At 43.8% G+C, this 12802-nt stretch overlaps 1 protein-coding gene across 1 annotated transcript; it reads left to right on the top strand.

Moving 5' to 3' along the window:
• Positions 1-847: 847 nt before the first annotated feature.
• On the top strand, positions 848-10620 carry LOC310888282 (butyrophilin-like protein 2). The gene is made up of 6 exons (XM_083814875.1): positions 848-868; positions 3651-3823; positions 4973-5314; positions 6309-6572; positions 6853-7113; positions 9554-10620. The coding sequence occupies exons 2-6, from the start codon at positions 3757-3759 to the stop codon at positions 9673-9675; spliced, it is 1056 nt and encodes a 351-aa protein (XP_083671001.1). The 5' UTR covers positions 848-868; positions 3651-3756; the 3' UTR covers positions 9676-10620.
• Positions 10621-12802: the final 2182 nt, after the last annotated feature.

Genomic DNA, 12802 nt, shown 5'->3' with positions numbered 1-12802 from the left:
CCAGTTCATGTAACTTTTTTGGACTTCAGCAAAGCTGTAGATATTATCTCTCAAAGTATCCTTCTGGACAAAATGTCCAGGTGGATGAACAATTGGCTGATGGGTTGAGCTCAAAGCACTATAGTAAATAGGGTAACATCTAACTGGTGGACAGCTACTAGTGGGGTTCTGCAGGGCTCCATTTTAGGGCCAGCTGTCTTAAACAATTTCTTAAATGATCTAGATATCTGCCCCTTTCAGTGTGGATATCCGTTCCAAAGTGGTCATCCACAGGCTGCAGGGACACCTGCTCCACCATGGTCCTCTCCACAAGCTGCAGTGTGGATACCTGCTCCTCTGTAGTCCTCCCCACGGGCTCCTCGTCCTCCCCCTCCTTCTTTGATGACCTTGCTGTCTACAGAGCTGTTTCTCTCATTTATTTTCTTCATTCCTACCTGTCATACAGCATTTTGTCCTTTCTTAAATATGTTTTCCCAGAGGTGCCACCACCTTGACTGATTGATTCATCTTTGTCCAGCAGTGGATTCATTTTGAAGACTGCTGTATCCAGCTGTGTTCAACATGGGGGCAGCCCTTCACCTTTTCCTAAAAAGGTCACCACTGCAGCCCCCCAGATACCAAATCCTTTCCACAGACACCCAATACACCCAGAAAGGAAGAGGTTTTTTTTCTTTCTTTTTTTTTCCTATAATTACCTGTCATGTTATACTAGCCTTCTCGACTTTACTTTCTAGCAGCAAGTGAGAGGCATTTCTCGTCCTTTTCCTATTAGTGCAGAATTGCTCCTCCTACTTCAACCTGGAACATGAGTCATCTTTTTTCTTCCCGCATTTTTAGTAACGGGCGGTCAAGAGGTTTCTGCTGATAGGTAAGATCACAAGATTTTTAAAGGCTAAAAAGGAAGCACAGTGAAAACAGCAAAATAATATATTCTAGATGCTGTTTTTTCCAAGTATATTCTCTTTACTACTTCACAAGATATATCTTGGGATTGCTATAATGATAAGAAATATAGTAGAAGATATCTTAGTTTTATGAAGGAAAGAGTGTTTTGATAACTAAACCTCTGAGTATTTATATAAGTTAATCAGGTATTGTTTTGAGATTTATATTGTAGTTTAAATTATTTTATTTCATTGAACTAATTTGTAAACATATGTAGTGTTCTGATGTGAATTATTGAAAATGTAACACTCTGCTTTGGAATGGTAAAAATCTGTTAAAATGATCATAATATAAGTGTAAACATTTATCTTAGCAAGGAATTAAGGACTGCAGGAGAAATGTGCAAAGATATGGAATGACAAATACATATTTTGCTGTTTTCATACTTTTTTATTCTTGAATGGTTTAGACATAAATGTTAATACCCTGTCCTTCAAATGGGGTATTATGGAAAGAGCTTGTAAGTGCAAACTTGCAATCAGAATGTGGATTAATGTGCATTTTCATATGCAGTTCATCTTTTGTAACATGCAGCTTGTCACAACTTTGTTGCTTGGAAAAGCAAAGGGAGGTGACTTACGTGTAGACTCATTATTCTCTAACCTCACTTTTGAGTGATTAGAACAATATCTTGTGTTTTCCTGCACTGTGGTTGAATTGCCTCCCTCTTATACTCTGCGTATTTAGAGTAAATGCCGGACTCTTGAAGCCATGATATATTCCCCAGGTGCTTCCTTACAACACCCAGTTTCATTGCCCTGCAGAACAACTCTTTTACTACACTTCAGTGGTTCACAGTGATCAAGGTCAAGAGTACAAGCCTGTTGGAATTAAGATGGCTTGCAGGTGCAAGGTAACACCCACAGAGATAAGGAATGGGGCATGCTGGGAGACACAGGCAGATTGATTTAAAAAGGCTGTGAGAGGAAGTGAAGAAAATAAAAAGGGAGTGCCTGGTGGTAGTTCAGTCACAACAGACTAGGACTGTATGCACAGATGAGGTCCTGTGTTGCAACCCTGTGGAATGCATTGCTAGTCTGAAGTCTTCTGAGATGGGACCCCAGAGAAGTTTCTAAGGAGGTTATGGGAGAACCAGACCAGGCCATCATTCCCTCTCTCAGTTATGCATAGACTACGCACGCTAGTCTGTTACAAAGTGAAAGCAGGATTTTCTATGTCACGTCCACTTCCAGGATGTGTTCTTACATTGTGCCTCTTGCACCAGGATGTGACACACCATTGTACAAACAAAGTAGGTGGGGAAGTATTGAAGTACAGCCCAGTTTCCTAAAAAGAACGCAACAAGAGCAGGTGCTCTTGCATACATTGCATGAGAGCCCAGCAATGTAAGTAGAGGGCTGACAGAGGGCATCCTCTTCTCCTGGCCTGACATCAAAATCAGTTTTAAGTTGAAAGTTACTATGCCCCATAAAAGAGATGGTTAGGAAACAGTGGTGGACAGCAGTTCCCTCAGATACAGTGAGCTATGAGCTGTGGAAGCATAATTCCCCCTTTGGCCAAATGACCCAGCAATGCCACAGGGTCTGAAGACAGCAGGCAGAGCCAGGTGCTGCTGATGGAGTCCATCAGCAGCCCTACACAAGGAAAAGCGATGAATCAGTTGTAGGATCCATCTAAGGGGTCCAGTCAGGAGCAAAATGGAGACAGGGCTAGAGACAAGCTCCAACATGAGACCAAAATCTCTTCAGGACACAAGGTCCAAAGTCTGTCAAGGAGGGAGATGTAGGCACAGGCCTGCGGTCCATGACACAAACTTAAATGAATTTCCAAGAGCAATAAGCAAAGAGTTTGGTTGGAAGTGAGGTTGATCAGGGTTGTTAAGGCTCCTTAGTGCACTTAAGGCACTGACAATGACAAAACTGAGAATGCCATGTGATCAGATCAATTCTTCATGCCAAGAGAGCAGGCAAGAAGGACCCCAGCGGTTACACAGTATGATGCTGGTTGGAGAGAAACGAGGGTCTGTCTGTGCTCCCCCTGTTGCTCATGGATTTTACCCTAGGCTAGTACAGGTCTGCAAGAATCAATACAACAGAGACAAGATATATCTGCATTTTATAACAAAGTAAAATAATACTCAGCTACAATGAGGGCAAAACTAGATCAGTTCTAAGAGCTGTATATTTTGTTTGCTCTGTTTAGAAGTAAAGAAATATTTCCTAAACATTTCCTTAGAAATTACTAAACCTTCAGGAAATGTAGTTGTTCCTCTTAGCTAGGAGGGAAAGATTTTTCCAACCTGCATGTGATTCTTTAACTGCTGTTTTTTTATTGTCTGTTGGAAAATGCTTGAATAGATGAGGGGGAAAAGGTCCATATTAGATCCTTAAGGAATTTTCTTTATGTGGCCTCTGTTCAAGCCACACATTTTTCACTTAGGATAAATATCATCAGGAAGTGTGCTGGATATTTCCCACTTATGATATTCACAGCCTCCTCTGGGTTGCCAACTCCACTTATCACCCTACCCCCTCTAATGGTGACCTGCTAAATAACTTCCACCCAGGATGCCAAACATCTGTGCTACCTGGTCCATCTCTTCTTCCCAGGACTCACCTCCCCAAAAGTTACCCAGTCAAGCGGAGCCTTTACATGCTGAAGAAAAGTGAGGATTTCTATGTCTTGCTTGAGAAAGTGTTTCTGTTTTAGTGAGATTATGTTTCATTATGTTTTATTCCCTTCAGGAATTCTTCCTCTTTCTCATGGTACATCAGTCATTTCCAGGAGGATTATTAGCAACTTAACTTGATCAACATATTTTTGGAAGTTTTTCAGAACGTGTGCTCAGAAATGAATCTCAGAGCAATCCTGTTCTTAGCTCTTCCAAAATGTTTTTTAATTTCAAAGTGGTTTACAGGTAAGAAACTCCTTACTATATGCAGCAATTCACTTTAGCTATAGAATAGAAATAAATATGATGAATTCTATGAAAGATCAGTGCATGTAATGAAATGAAGAAAGCAGGATCCATGGAGGAAGTTGGAACAGACAAGAAAAAACCTTTCCTTTCCCCTTTTTCCTGTATTGGTAGAAAAAAGAAAGTACCACCAAGTTAAGCATATCTTTTGTGGACTATTTTAGTTGCTGATTACCAAGGGGTTGTTGTTCAGGGTGAAAAGCCCCTCAGAGAGAAACAATTATTGAAATCTAACTTTGGTGTAGATGGACACTCCTGAATGAGATTACTCTGGACTGAGATGCCAGTCCCTGCCTGAGTCACCTTTAGGATACTTGTTTTAATCCCGTGCCTGGCACTTCATGATCAGGAGCTGGCTCCAAGTAGTTCTGCTCATGTCTTAAGCATGACTTAGTATTCAGTTCAGCTAGCCAATTTCCTAAGATATCACACTGGCACTTCTGTTCATATTCCCGTTCCCTGAAGGAATAAAGGTACTGTAGATCCTATGTAACGTCTGACAACTCCCAAGTGTGGGATAACATCGGCTGTCTCAGATGAGGTGAGACACAACAGTCCTGATCTGGAGCGTTGGCTATCTCAGGGACTAAACGTAGGTGTATTATCTTACCACACAGATGAAAGAGGCCTGGTCGGTCTTTCACAGGTAGTACAGCCAGGGTCAGTGGAGAGCAAGAACCTACACAGATTGCTTTCAGGCTGATCAGATTGTCAGCTCCTTGCAGCTCATTTATGGTAACTTGCTCCTAGCTCAGTGAGCTTTTTTTTGCAATCCTCCCACCAGTGTACCTATGGTCTTCTTGAATAAATTGCTGCCCCAATACCCGTCTTCTCCATGAACATATAACATGTATATGAAACCTGGAAATGTGGAAATCCATGCATGTATGTGCCTGAAGGAGGTGGTAGCATTGACTGAAGACCCTGTCCTCATTTTTGCAGGGGACTAGACAACGCTAGCCTAAACCTCAGATTTCTGTTTTGCATTAAAGTAATGCATAACTTTCTGCCTTATTGCTTTCTCAGTAGAAAAAGTATATTTGCAGAAAAAAAAATAATAATGCATTTGGTCCCACCTCTTCCTTGCAGGTGAAGTTCCTATCACCATCAGCATTGATCCTTCAGTTGTCTGTGTTGGTGAGCAAGTGACTCTGTCTTGCCAGCTGACACACAGTGTCCCCACCAACACAGGCTTGCTTTGGTACAAAAAGGAAGAGGAGAGGGATACTCCACTGTGCTTTTCCTCCAGCCTGGGTGGTGTGGTGGAGCAGTGCCATGACGAAGAATGGTGCAGGATTAAGGGGCGCTGGGAAAGAAGATCACTTCTCCTGATTATCCAGCAAGTGCAAGTAGCTGATGAGGGGGAGTATGTTTGTGTGGTGAGTGGCAGTGCTGGCTCACAGGAGGCTGTTACTCACCTTGATGTTACAGGTAAGCAGGGAGATTGTCACAGTGAAATGTGACCTGCTATTACCATGCTGAGTTCAATTCCCATCAGGGCTCTCAGGCTCTGCCTATTCCATGCTCAACAGTTGAGATCTTCTCCTGGGGAAATATGCAGAGACCCAGGAAATAGCTGGGAAGTCTTGCTTCAGTTCTGAGTATCTGAAGACAGGGTACTGAAGGGCATGGGGCCTGTGGCTTGTCATGTGAGAAAATAGTGCAATGGGGAATGGCTGATTATCCTTGTATGAGTACCTTTAGTGTTTTTCTACTATGGAATTATCGATATTCAGCTTCTCCAGTTAGCTTTGTAAACTTAAACTTTATTTGCCTTTGTAAAATGAAGAAAAAAAAAAAAGGACTCAGATCTACTAGGGATTTACCTATGTGTAGTGAGCACGATGATATGTTAAGGACCCCTTTTCTCTCCTCATTTGAAACTTCCCATCATGGAAGACCTGTCCTAAATGTAAACCTGGAAATGCTGCCAGAAATCACTTTATCAAGTCCGACCTTCTGTTGGACAAGTCTGATTTGATGTCTCGTATTTTGGTATTGGATAAGATGGAAGAATTCCTTGCTCTTTGTCTCCAGAGCATTCCTTTTTATGGCCCTGTATCATATTCCCCCTCAGTCATGTGGAGACTGCTCACTCTTGTTTTGCAAGCTCCCAGATAGTTTTTCTTGACTTAATCATCATCCAGGCTCACTGGGGTTCGCTGTCTCTGTATGATAAGATGCCCTAGTATGTTTCCTTGTGGGAGTCAAATTAAATGGCCCTTTTGATCTGACCGAGTATGACCAATTTCTATGTGCTATGAATATTTAGAGCTGTGTATTAACAAACAAATTGAAACAAGCCAGAACAGAAAAAATCTGAAAGCATCATCTTTCTGTAGTTATTTTTTTATTTACCTATATGTTTGTCTTTATTTTTATATAACTCTCATGTTTCATCCTTATTGCAATAACTCCATTACAGCACTCGGAAATAAGCCAACTTTGGAAAGAGATCAGCAGGAGGAGGGCATGTGTCGCTACACATGTAAGTCAAAAGGATGGAACCCAAAACCTGAAGTCCTTTGGACAAACTATGGAGGAGGCAATAAAAATGTGGAGGCCAAGACCTATGTAACCTGGAATAAGAGAGACCTTTTTGCATTGCAAAGCATCATGACAGCGCCTTGTGATGATGTAGATGTGAAATGTGTAGTCACACTCGTCAAAGAAAAGATAAGCCGAACTGGTAGGTAACATTTTAACACTTGCATCTGCATTGCTGAGGGAATCAGACCCCTTCCGGGCAGGAAGTTACACATTTGTGAGTGGAAAACAAAGAGAAGTGTTCCTTCAGAACAGAAAGCTGTTTCTGAAATTTTTAAAATGAAATGCTCGAAAGCCAGATGGTTTTAACTGTCGATGAAATAGCAACGAAAGTGCAGGTGTTTTGTGAGATCTCTTCCATGGCATAGTTGGCATTTCTTTGTTGTGCCCAGTACAGTGGTGGTAAGTTGCGTCTGTTGCAGGTTCCCTGAATGGAATGATTCTGCAAAAGCCGAACACTTATATGTACGAGAGCCGAATAAGAGGTTCCTTTGTAAAGCCCAAAGCCACGTGGGTTAATCCCCAAGGAGAAGATCTATCTTCACTGGCCCAGACAAGCATTCTACAGGAGAAGGACAGTGGTTTTGCAACAGAAAGTTCCACTGAGATACCCTGTGGAGAACCATCTCCTTCTTTCTTGACCACTAATGTGGAATCCAGTCTAACCTTTGCTCAACAGTCAGGTATGCAGCAATTAAGACCGATTTATTGCATTTTTACATTCTCTGAGGAAGTGAATGTACCTGCTTTTAACATCAACCTGCACTAATAAACAGGATGGGCCTAATGCTGTGAATTATTTTACTTGGTTTCCAACAATGCTCCATAGTTAACTTTGTTCAGGAGCATGTTGCTCAAAACTTTGATGAAGTCAATGTCTCTGCAGTCATGGAATCCCATCCTCCAGGCTGTGGCTGAAAACTGGATGCATGGGGGAACATGGCTACTGAAGATAAGGAAAAGACTGAGGTTCTTAATGCCTTCTTTACTTCAGACCAGACTTCTTTACTAGCCACCACTTATCCTTGGGGTACTCAGCCTCCCAACCTGGAAGTCTGGGACAGGGAGCGGAAGAAAACCCCCACAGTTCATCTGGAAACAGTTAGAGACCTGCTGCTCCACCTGAACTGTCACAGGTCGATGTGGCCAAATGGGATCCACTTGAGGGTGCTGAGGTAGTTGGCGGTTGTGATTGCTGGGCTGCTCTCCATCATCTCTCAGCAGTCATGGTAATCTGGAGAGGTCCGAGTTGACTTTAGACTTGCTAATGTGACACCCATCTGTAAGACGGGTTGTAAGGAGGACCTGGGGAACTACAGGCCTGTCAGCCTGACCTCGGTGCCAGGAAAGGTGGTGGAACAGGTCATCTGAATGCAATCACACAGCATATGCGGGACCACCAGGGGATCGGGCCCAGTCAGCAATGGTTCATGAAAGGCAAGTCCTGCCTGACCAACCTCATCTCCTTCTATCGGGTGACCCTCCTGGTGGATGAGGGAATGGCTGTTGATGTAATCTACCTAGACTTCAGCAAGGCCTTTGACACAGTATTCTCCTGGAGAAGCTGGAAGCCCGTGGCTTGGACAGGTACACTTTTTGCTTGGTTAAAGGCTGGCTGGATGGCCGGGCAAAGAGAGTAGTGGTGAATGGAGTGAAATCCAGCTGGCGACTGGTCACCAGTAGTGTTTCCCAGGGGTCCTGCACTTTGGTTAAAACAACTCCATGCAGCTCTACAGGCTTGGGACAGAGTGGCTGGAAAGCTATGCAGAGGAAAAGGATCTGGGGGTGCTGGTCAGTGCTCACTGAACATTAGCCAGCAGTGTGCCCAGGTGGCCAGGAAGGCCAACAGCATCCTGGCTTGTATTAGGACTAGCGTAGCCAGCAGGACCAGGGAGGTGATCATCCCCTTGTACTCTGCACTGGTGAGTCCGCACCTCGAATACTGTGTTCATTTTCGGGTCCATCACTACAACAAGTTCATCAAGGCCCTGGAGCATGTCCAGAGAAAGTCTACGAAGCTGGTGAAAGGTCTGGTACACAAGTCCTATTAGAAGCAGCTGAGGGAACTGGGGTTGTTTAGTCTGGAGAAGAGGAGGCTCAGGGGAGGCCTTATTGCTCTCTCCAACTACCTGAAAGGAAGTTGTGGGGAGCTGGGGGTCAGCCTCTTCTCACAGGTAACTGTTGATATGACTAGAGGGAATGGCCTTAAGATGTTCCAGGGGAGGTTCAGGTTAGAAATTAGGAGGCATTTCTTCTCAGAATTTGTCAGGGTTTGCCCAGAGAGATGGTGGAGTCACCATCCAGGGGATGTTTAAGGAAAGGTTGGACATGGTGTTTAGGTACATGGTTGAATGGGTCACATTGGTGGCAGGGTGATGGTTGGACCAGATGATCTTGAAGGTCTTTTACAACCTTAATGATTTTATGGTTTTATGAAAAGGGAAGAACATCTGATGATGCCAGGAAAGCCAGGAAGACAGTGGGCTCCTGAGGTCAGTGCTTCTAGCCTTTTTACTAGCATGGACCTCTGTTTTGATTTCGGCAGAGAAGTTTCTCTCACAGATCTTTAGACTGTCAGATGCTGAGATTTGCACCAGCAATGAAATACTTTGGTGTTAGGCTCTTAAAGAATTATTCTGGCTGAAAGGTGTTTTCAAGCAGCAAGACTAAGGCTGAGCTTTCCTCTGTAATTTTTACTTGTTTAAAGCTTTGAAAATCAACTTAACTTAAGCTAAAGTATTTTTATGATATCACTTAGAGCAATATCACTCCATTCAGAGGTCGTGTAGGAAATAGGTATGCTCTTGAATAAAAATAGAGACATAATATCAAGATAAAGTATAATTTAAAAATTCCTCAGGGGAAAAAAATACTTCCTAGTTTATCTCCAGTTTGTTTGAGCAGTGATATAAAATGCAAATATCAAGGCTGTGTCTAGACTTTCTTTAAAACTTTTAGTGTTCCTCACCACTCTTCCATATAAATAATTATTTTGTAAAATGTTCTTCTGCTAACCATGTTCAAAAGGGACAGACTGTGTGACCCCACTGCCATTCTATGTCTGTGTTATATTGCAAGGAATTTGATGTCATTTTTTAAAATTGTTTTTTCTCCATTTTTCAGAAAACTGTGACTGGTTCTGGGTTCTTTACCTCTTTTGCCTCCTCCTCCTTATTTTAATAGGTAAGCTATTCCCCCATGCTAGACTCCCCATTTTCCAATTCTTCTTTGCAGTGAACTTCTAAAAACATTGTAACCCACAGTTTCCAATAATTTATTGTCCCTCCAAAGTGGCATAGACATCCCATGCCATAGATAACTCATTCTTCTCAAGAAGCTAGCAGCTCTGGATTCCTTCAGAAGAATCCTTTTGTAGGTAAATTCACTCAAGAATTTACCAAGCCTTCCAAATGTACCCCAAAGCTCTTCAACTCCACAAATCAACATTTTCCAATGTAACCCCACAAAAATATCCTTCTTTCCCTTCCCAGATCCTCTGTGTTTCTAGCACCCAGACTTACTGAAGTTGGTTTTCTTCGATACAAACACTTGTTTTTTTCATCACCTCATCATACCTGTTCATATTAACTTTTTATTTATCCAGTTAGTTAGTTAGTTTGTGTGTGTGTGTGTGTGTGTATCTTAGTATATGAACTACTTCCTCACGAGGGGGAGTGGAGGGGCAGGCGCAGATCTATTCTCTTTAGTGACCAGTGATAGGACCTATGGGAATGGTGTCAAGCTGCGGCAGGGGAGGTTCAGGCTAGACATCAGGAAGAGGTTCATCACTGAGAGGGTTTTCATGCGCTGGAACAGGCTCCCCATGGATGAAGTCACTGCACCAAGCCTGTCAGAGTTCAAGAAGCATTTGGACTGTGCTCTTAGTCATACAGTCTGAATTTTTGAGTAGACCTGTGTGGTGCCAGGAGTTGGACTTGATGATCCTTGTGGGTCCCTTCCAACTCGGGATATTCTATGATTCTATGATTCTACAATAAATATTCTTCATTAACTGGACATCAATCAGTAAAGATGTTAGGAATCTGGTGTCCACATTTTTTTTCCTTCACAATGCATAGAATTCACCAAATCAACCTGCATTTGCTAGTACTTTGATGCAATTGAGATGATATGTTTTGGAAAATTTAATACTACTTGGGGAAAAAAGAAAATTTAGCTCTTGTGAGCATCAGAAGTGAGAACATGGTTTCTGCATATTAAACATGCCAATGTCTCAAAGCATCTGGAGCATTTCTGTACGAAACAAAATCCTCAGCATTTGTAGAAAACAAATGGAAGACTTCAGATTATGATAAAATGAATACCAATCTGTCCTCTCTGGGGTGATGGCATTCCAAATTTAACTGTTCATGCTTTATGTTCTGTCATGATGATAATAATGTTGTCTTGTTTTTAGCATTTTTACTACAGATTTTCAAGTATATCATCTGGCAGCCATCCATTGACACAAGTGAGTTTTCTTGATTTTTATTTATATCTTCTAAGTACAAATATATAGTTCACATTTAGGTGTTATGTTTTCTGGCTGGGAGCAAGGTTTCTGTTACTTTTCTACAGTCATTATTGTTTCAATGGAAAGCAATTAGCAAATTGTAGGATTGATATATTCCAAAATTATGAAGAATATGCTTTCCTGTGAGAAGATCATTTCTGTGGAAAGGAGATGTGGGTTTGTAATGCAAACAGGACGCTGAGAGATGTCTGTGTTAAAGAAAACCTCTCACAGCTTTCCCACATCTTTTTTCCAAACACTGTCCAAAAAAGGCTGCCTAGAGGGAGGGAGCTCAAAGGTACTATAACTAAGACAAGTGTGCAATTCCAAAAAGACCTTCTCCCCTTAGAGAAGATATCCTGTCATTTGCTAGGAATGGTCCTCGAGGAAGTAGGCACAGGGAAAAGGAATGCCAGGTGCTGGGATGTAGGGTAGTGCCAAGCTGAATTCCTGGTGGGAGGCCATTAGAAAGTCTAGGGGTGCTGTGGTAGGGGTACCGCTAATTCTGGTGTGCACGGTGTGGCCAAGGAGAGGTGCCGTGTCCCTCAGCACCTCAACTGCCAGCCCAGACACGTGGCTGTCATGAGCGTGGTGACATACACATAGCAGGCCGTGTATGCCCGGCATGGCTGTTTCCCCAAGGTGTGGGGAGGACATGGGAGGGCAGTGGAGTTCTCCCAGTGCCAGGTTGGCTAGCCAATGGCCCTGAGCCCAGGGAGCCCTTGTGCCCCCTGCTGGCAGCAGCTCCTGCCTGGCACAGCCCTCATTTCTCTTCCTTCTCCCCACCTGTCTTTTGCAGAGGAGCTGCAGGCACAAGGCAGGGCGCAGGGGGATGCGGAGAAGGGTGAGTGTGTGCAGAGCGCTGCCCCTGTGCTCTGTGCGTGGGAAAGCCGTGGCTGGGTGCAGGTGCTGGTGGAGGATGAGTGTGCCTTGCTGAAGGCTTCCCATGCTCTTCTGTCAGTCTTTCTATGGGATGGGATGCTAACCAATGTTTCCTCCCTTCCTACTTTATTTTTACAGACTCCCTGAAGAAGGAGAACGGTGAGTGTGGACATCTGCCAGGAGGCCGAGTACACAAACTAACGCAGAGGTTTTTTGGTCACGGTATAGTGTTGGTGGTGATGTCGTGGGGGGGGGGGGGGGGGGAGGCTTTGCAGCAGGAGGGAGAGTGAGGGAAGGGAATATGAAGGGAAGTGTGAGACATGGTGTCTGGAGGTGAAGAGCCTGGTCCATTGAGCAGCCCTGTTTCCTTTGGGTGGAGTGCAAAGACTGGGATGGTGACAATGGTCCCTCCTACAGTGAGAGGAGTGCGAGGGGTAGCTGGAAGGGGCGTGATCCAAGGCCTCCATCAGAGGCAGCTTCTGTGCCATGCAGAGGCGGGCAGTCCGAGAAGGCACTGCCTTGTAACGCATGTGTTTTGACCTGGCTTGTTGTCTTCTTCTCCGGTGGCCATGGTGACTGTGCAGAGGAACTCCATGCAAAGTATGGTGAGTCTTTCTATTTGCTGATAAGCTTTCCCTATGGGGATAGAGGCCTTGGAGGTGTCAAGTGAGAACAGCTGCTCCAGAATGGCAGCGGCCCACGAAACAGCACGGGGTTATGAAACCTCCCATGCACGTGCTCTTGATGGTGTCTTTGCCTTTCAGCACACTCTCAGAGGCAGATTGCTAATTGTGAGAGTTGAGGCTAGAATGCTGTTCATGTCCCACTGTTCAAAGTCCATAGTGGAGGGAAGTGGTGTGTCTCTTGGGGATGTGGCACTCCTGGTGTCATTTTTGCCCCAGCATGCAATCAGCAGGGATGCTGGGATGGTCTTGCAACATTTGGGACATCGTTGCTGTGTGGGCTCTCTTATGCAA

Source organism: Anser anser (genome assembly GCF_964211835.1).
Source record: "Anser anser genome assembly, chromosome: 32".
In the NCBI taxonomy this organism is placed as follows: domain Eukaryota; kingdom Metazoa; phylum Chordata; class Aves; order Anseriformes; family Anatidae; genus Anser; species Anser anser.
The sequence above is the reverse complement of the archived record's forward strand: the minus strand, read 5'-3'. Positions and strand labels throughout refer to the sequence as shown.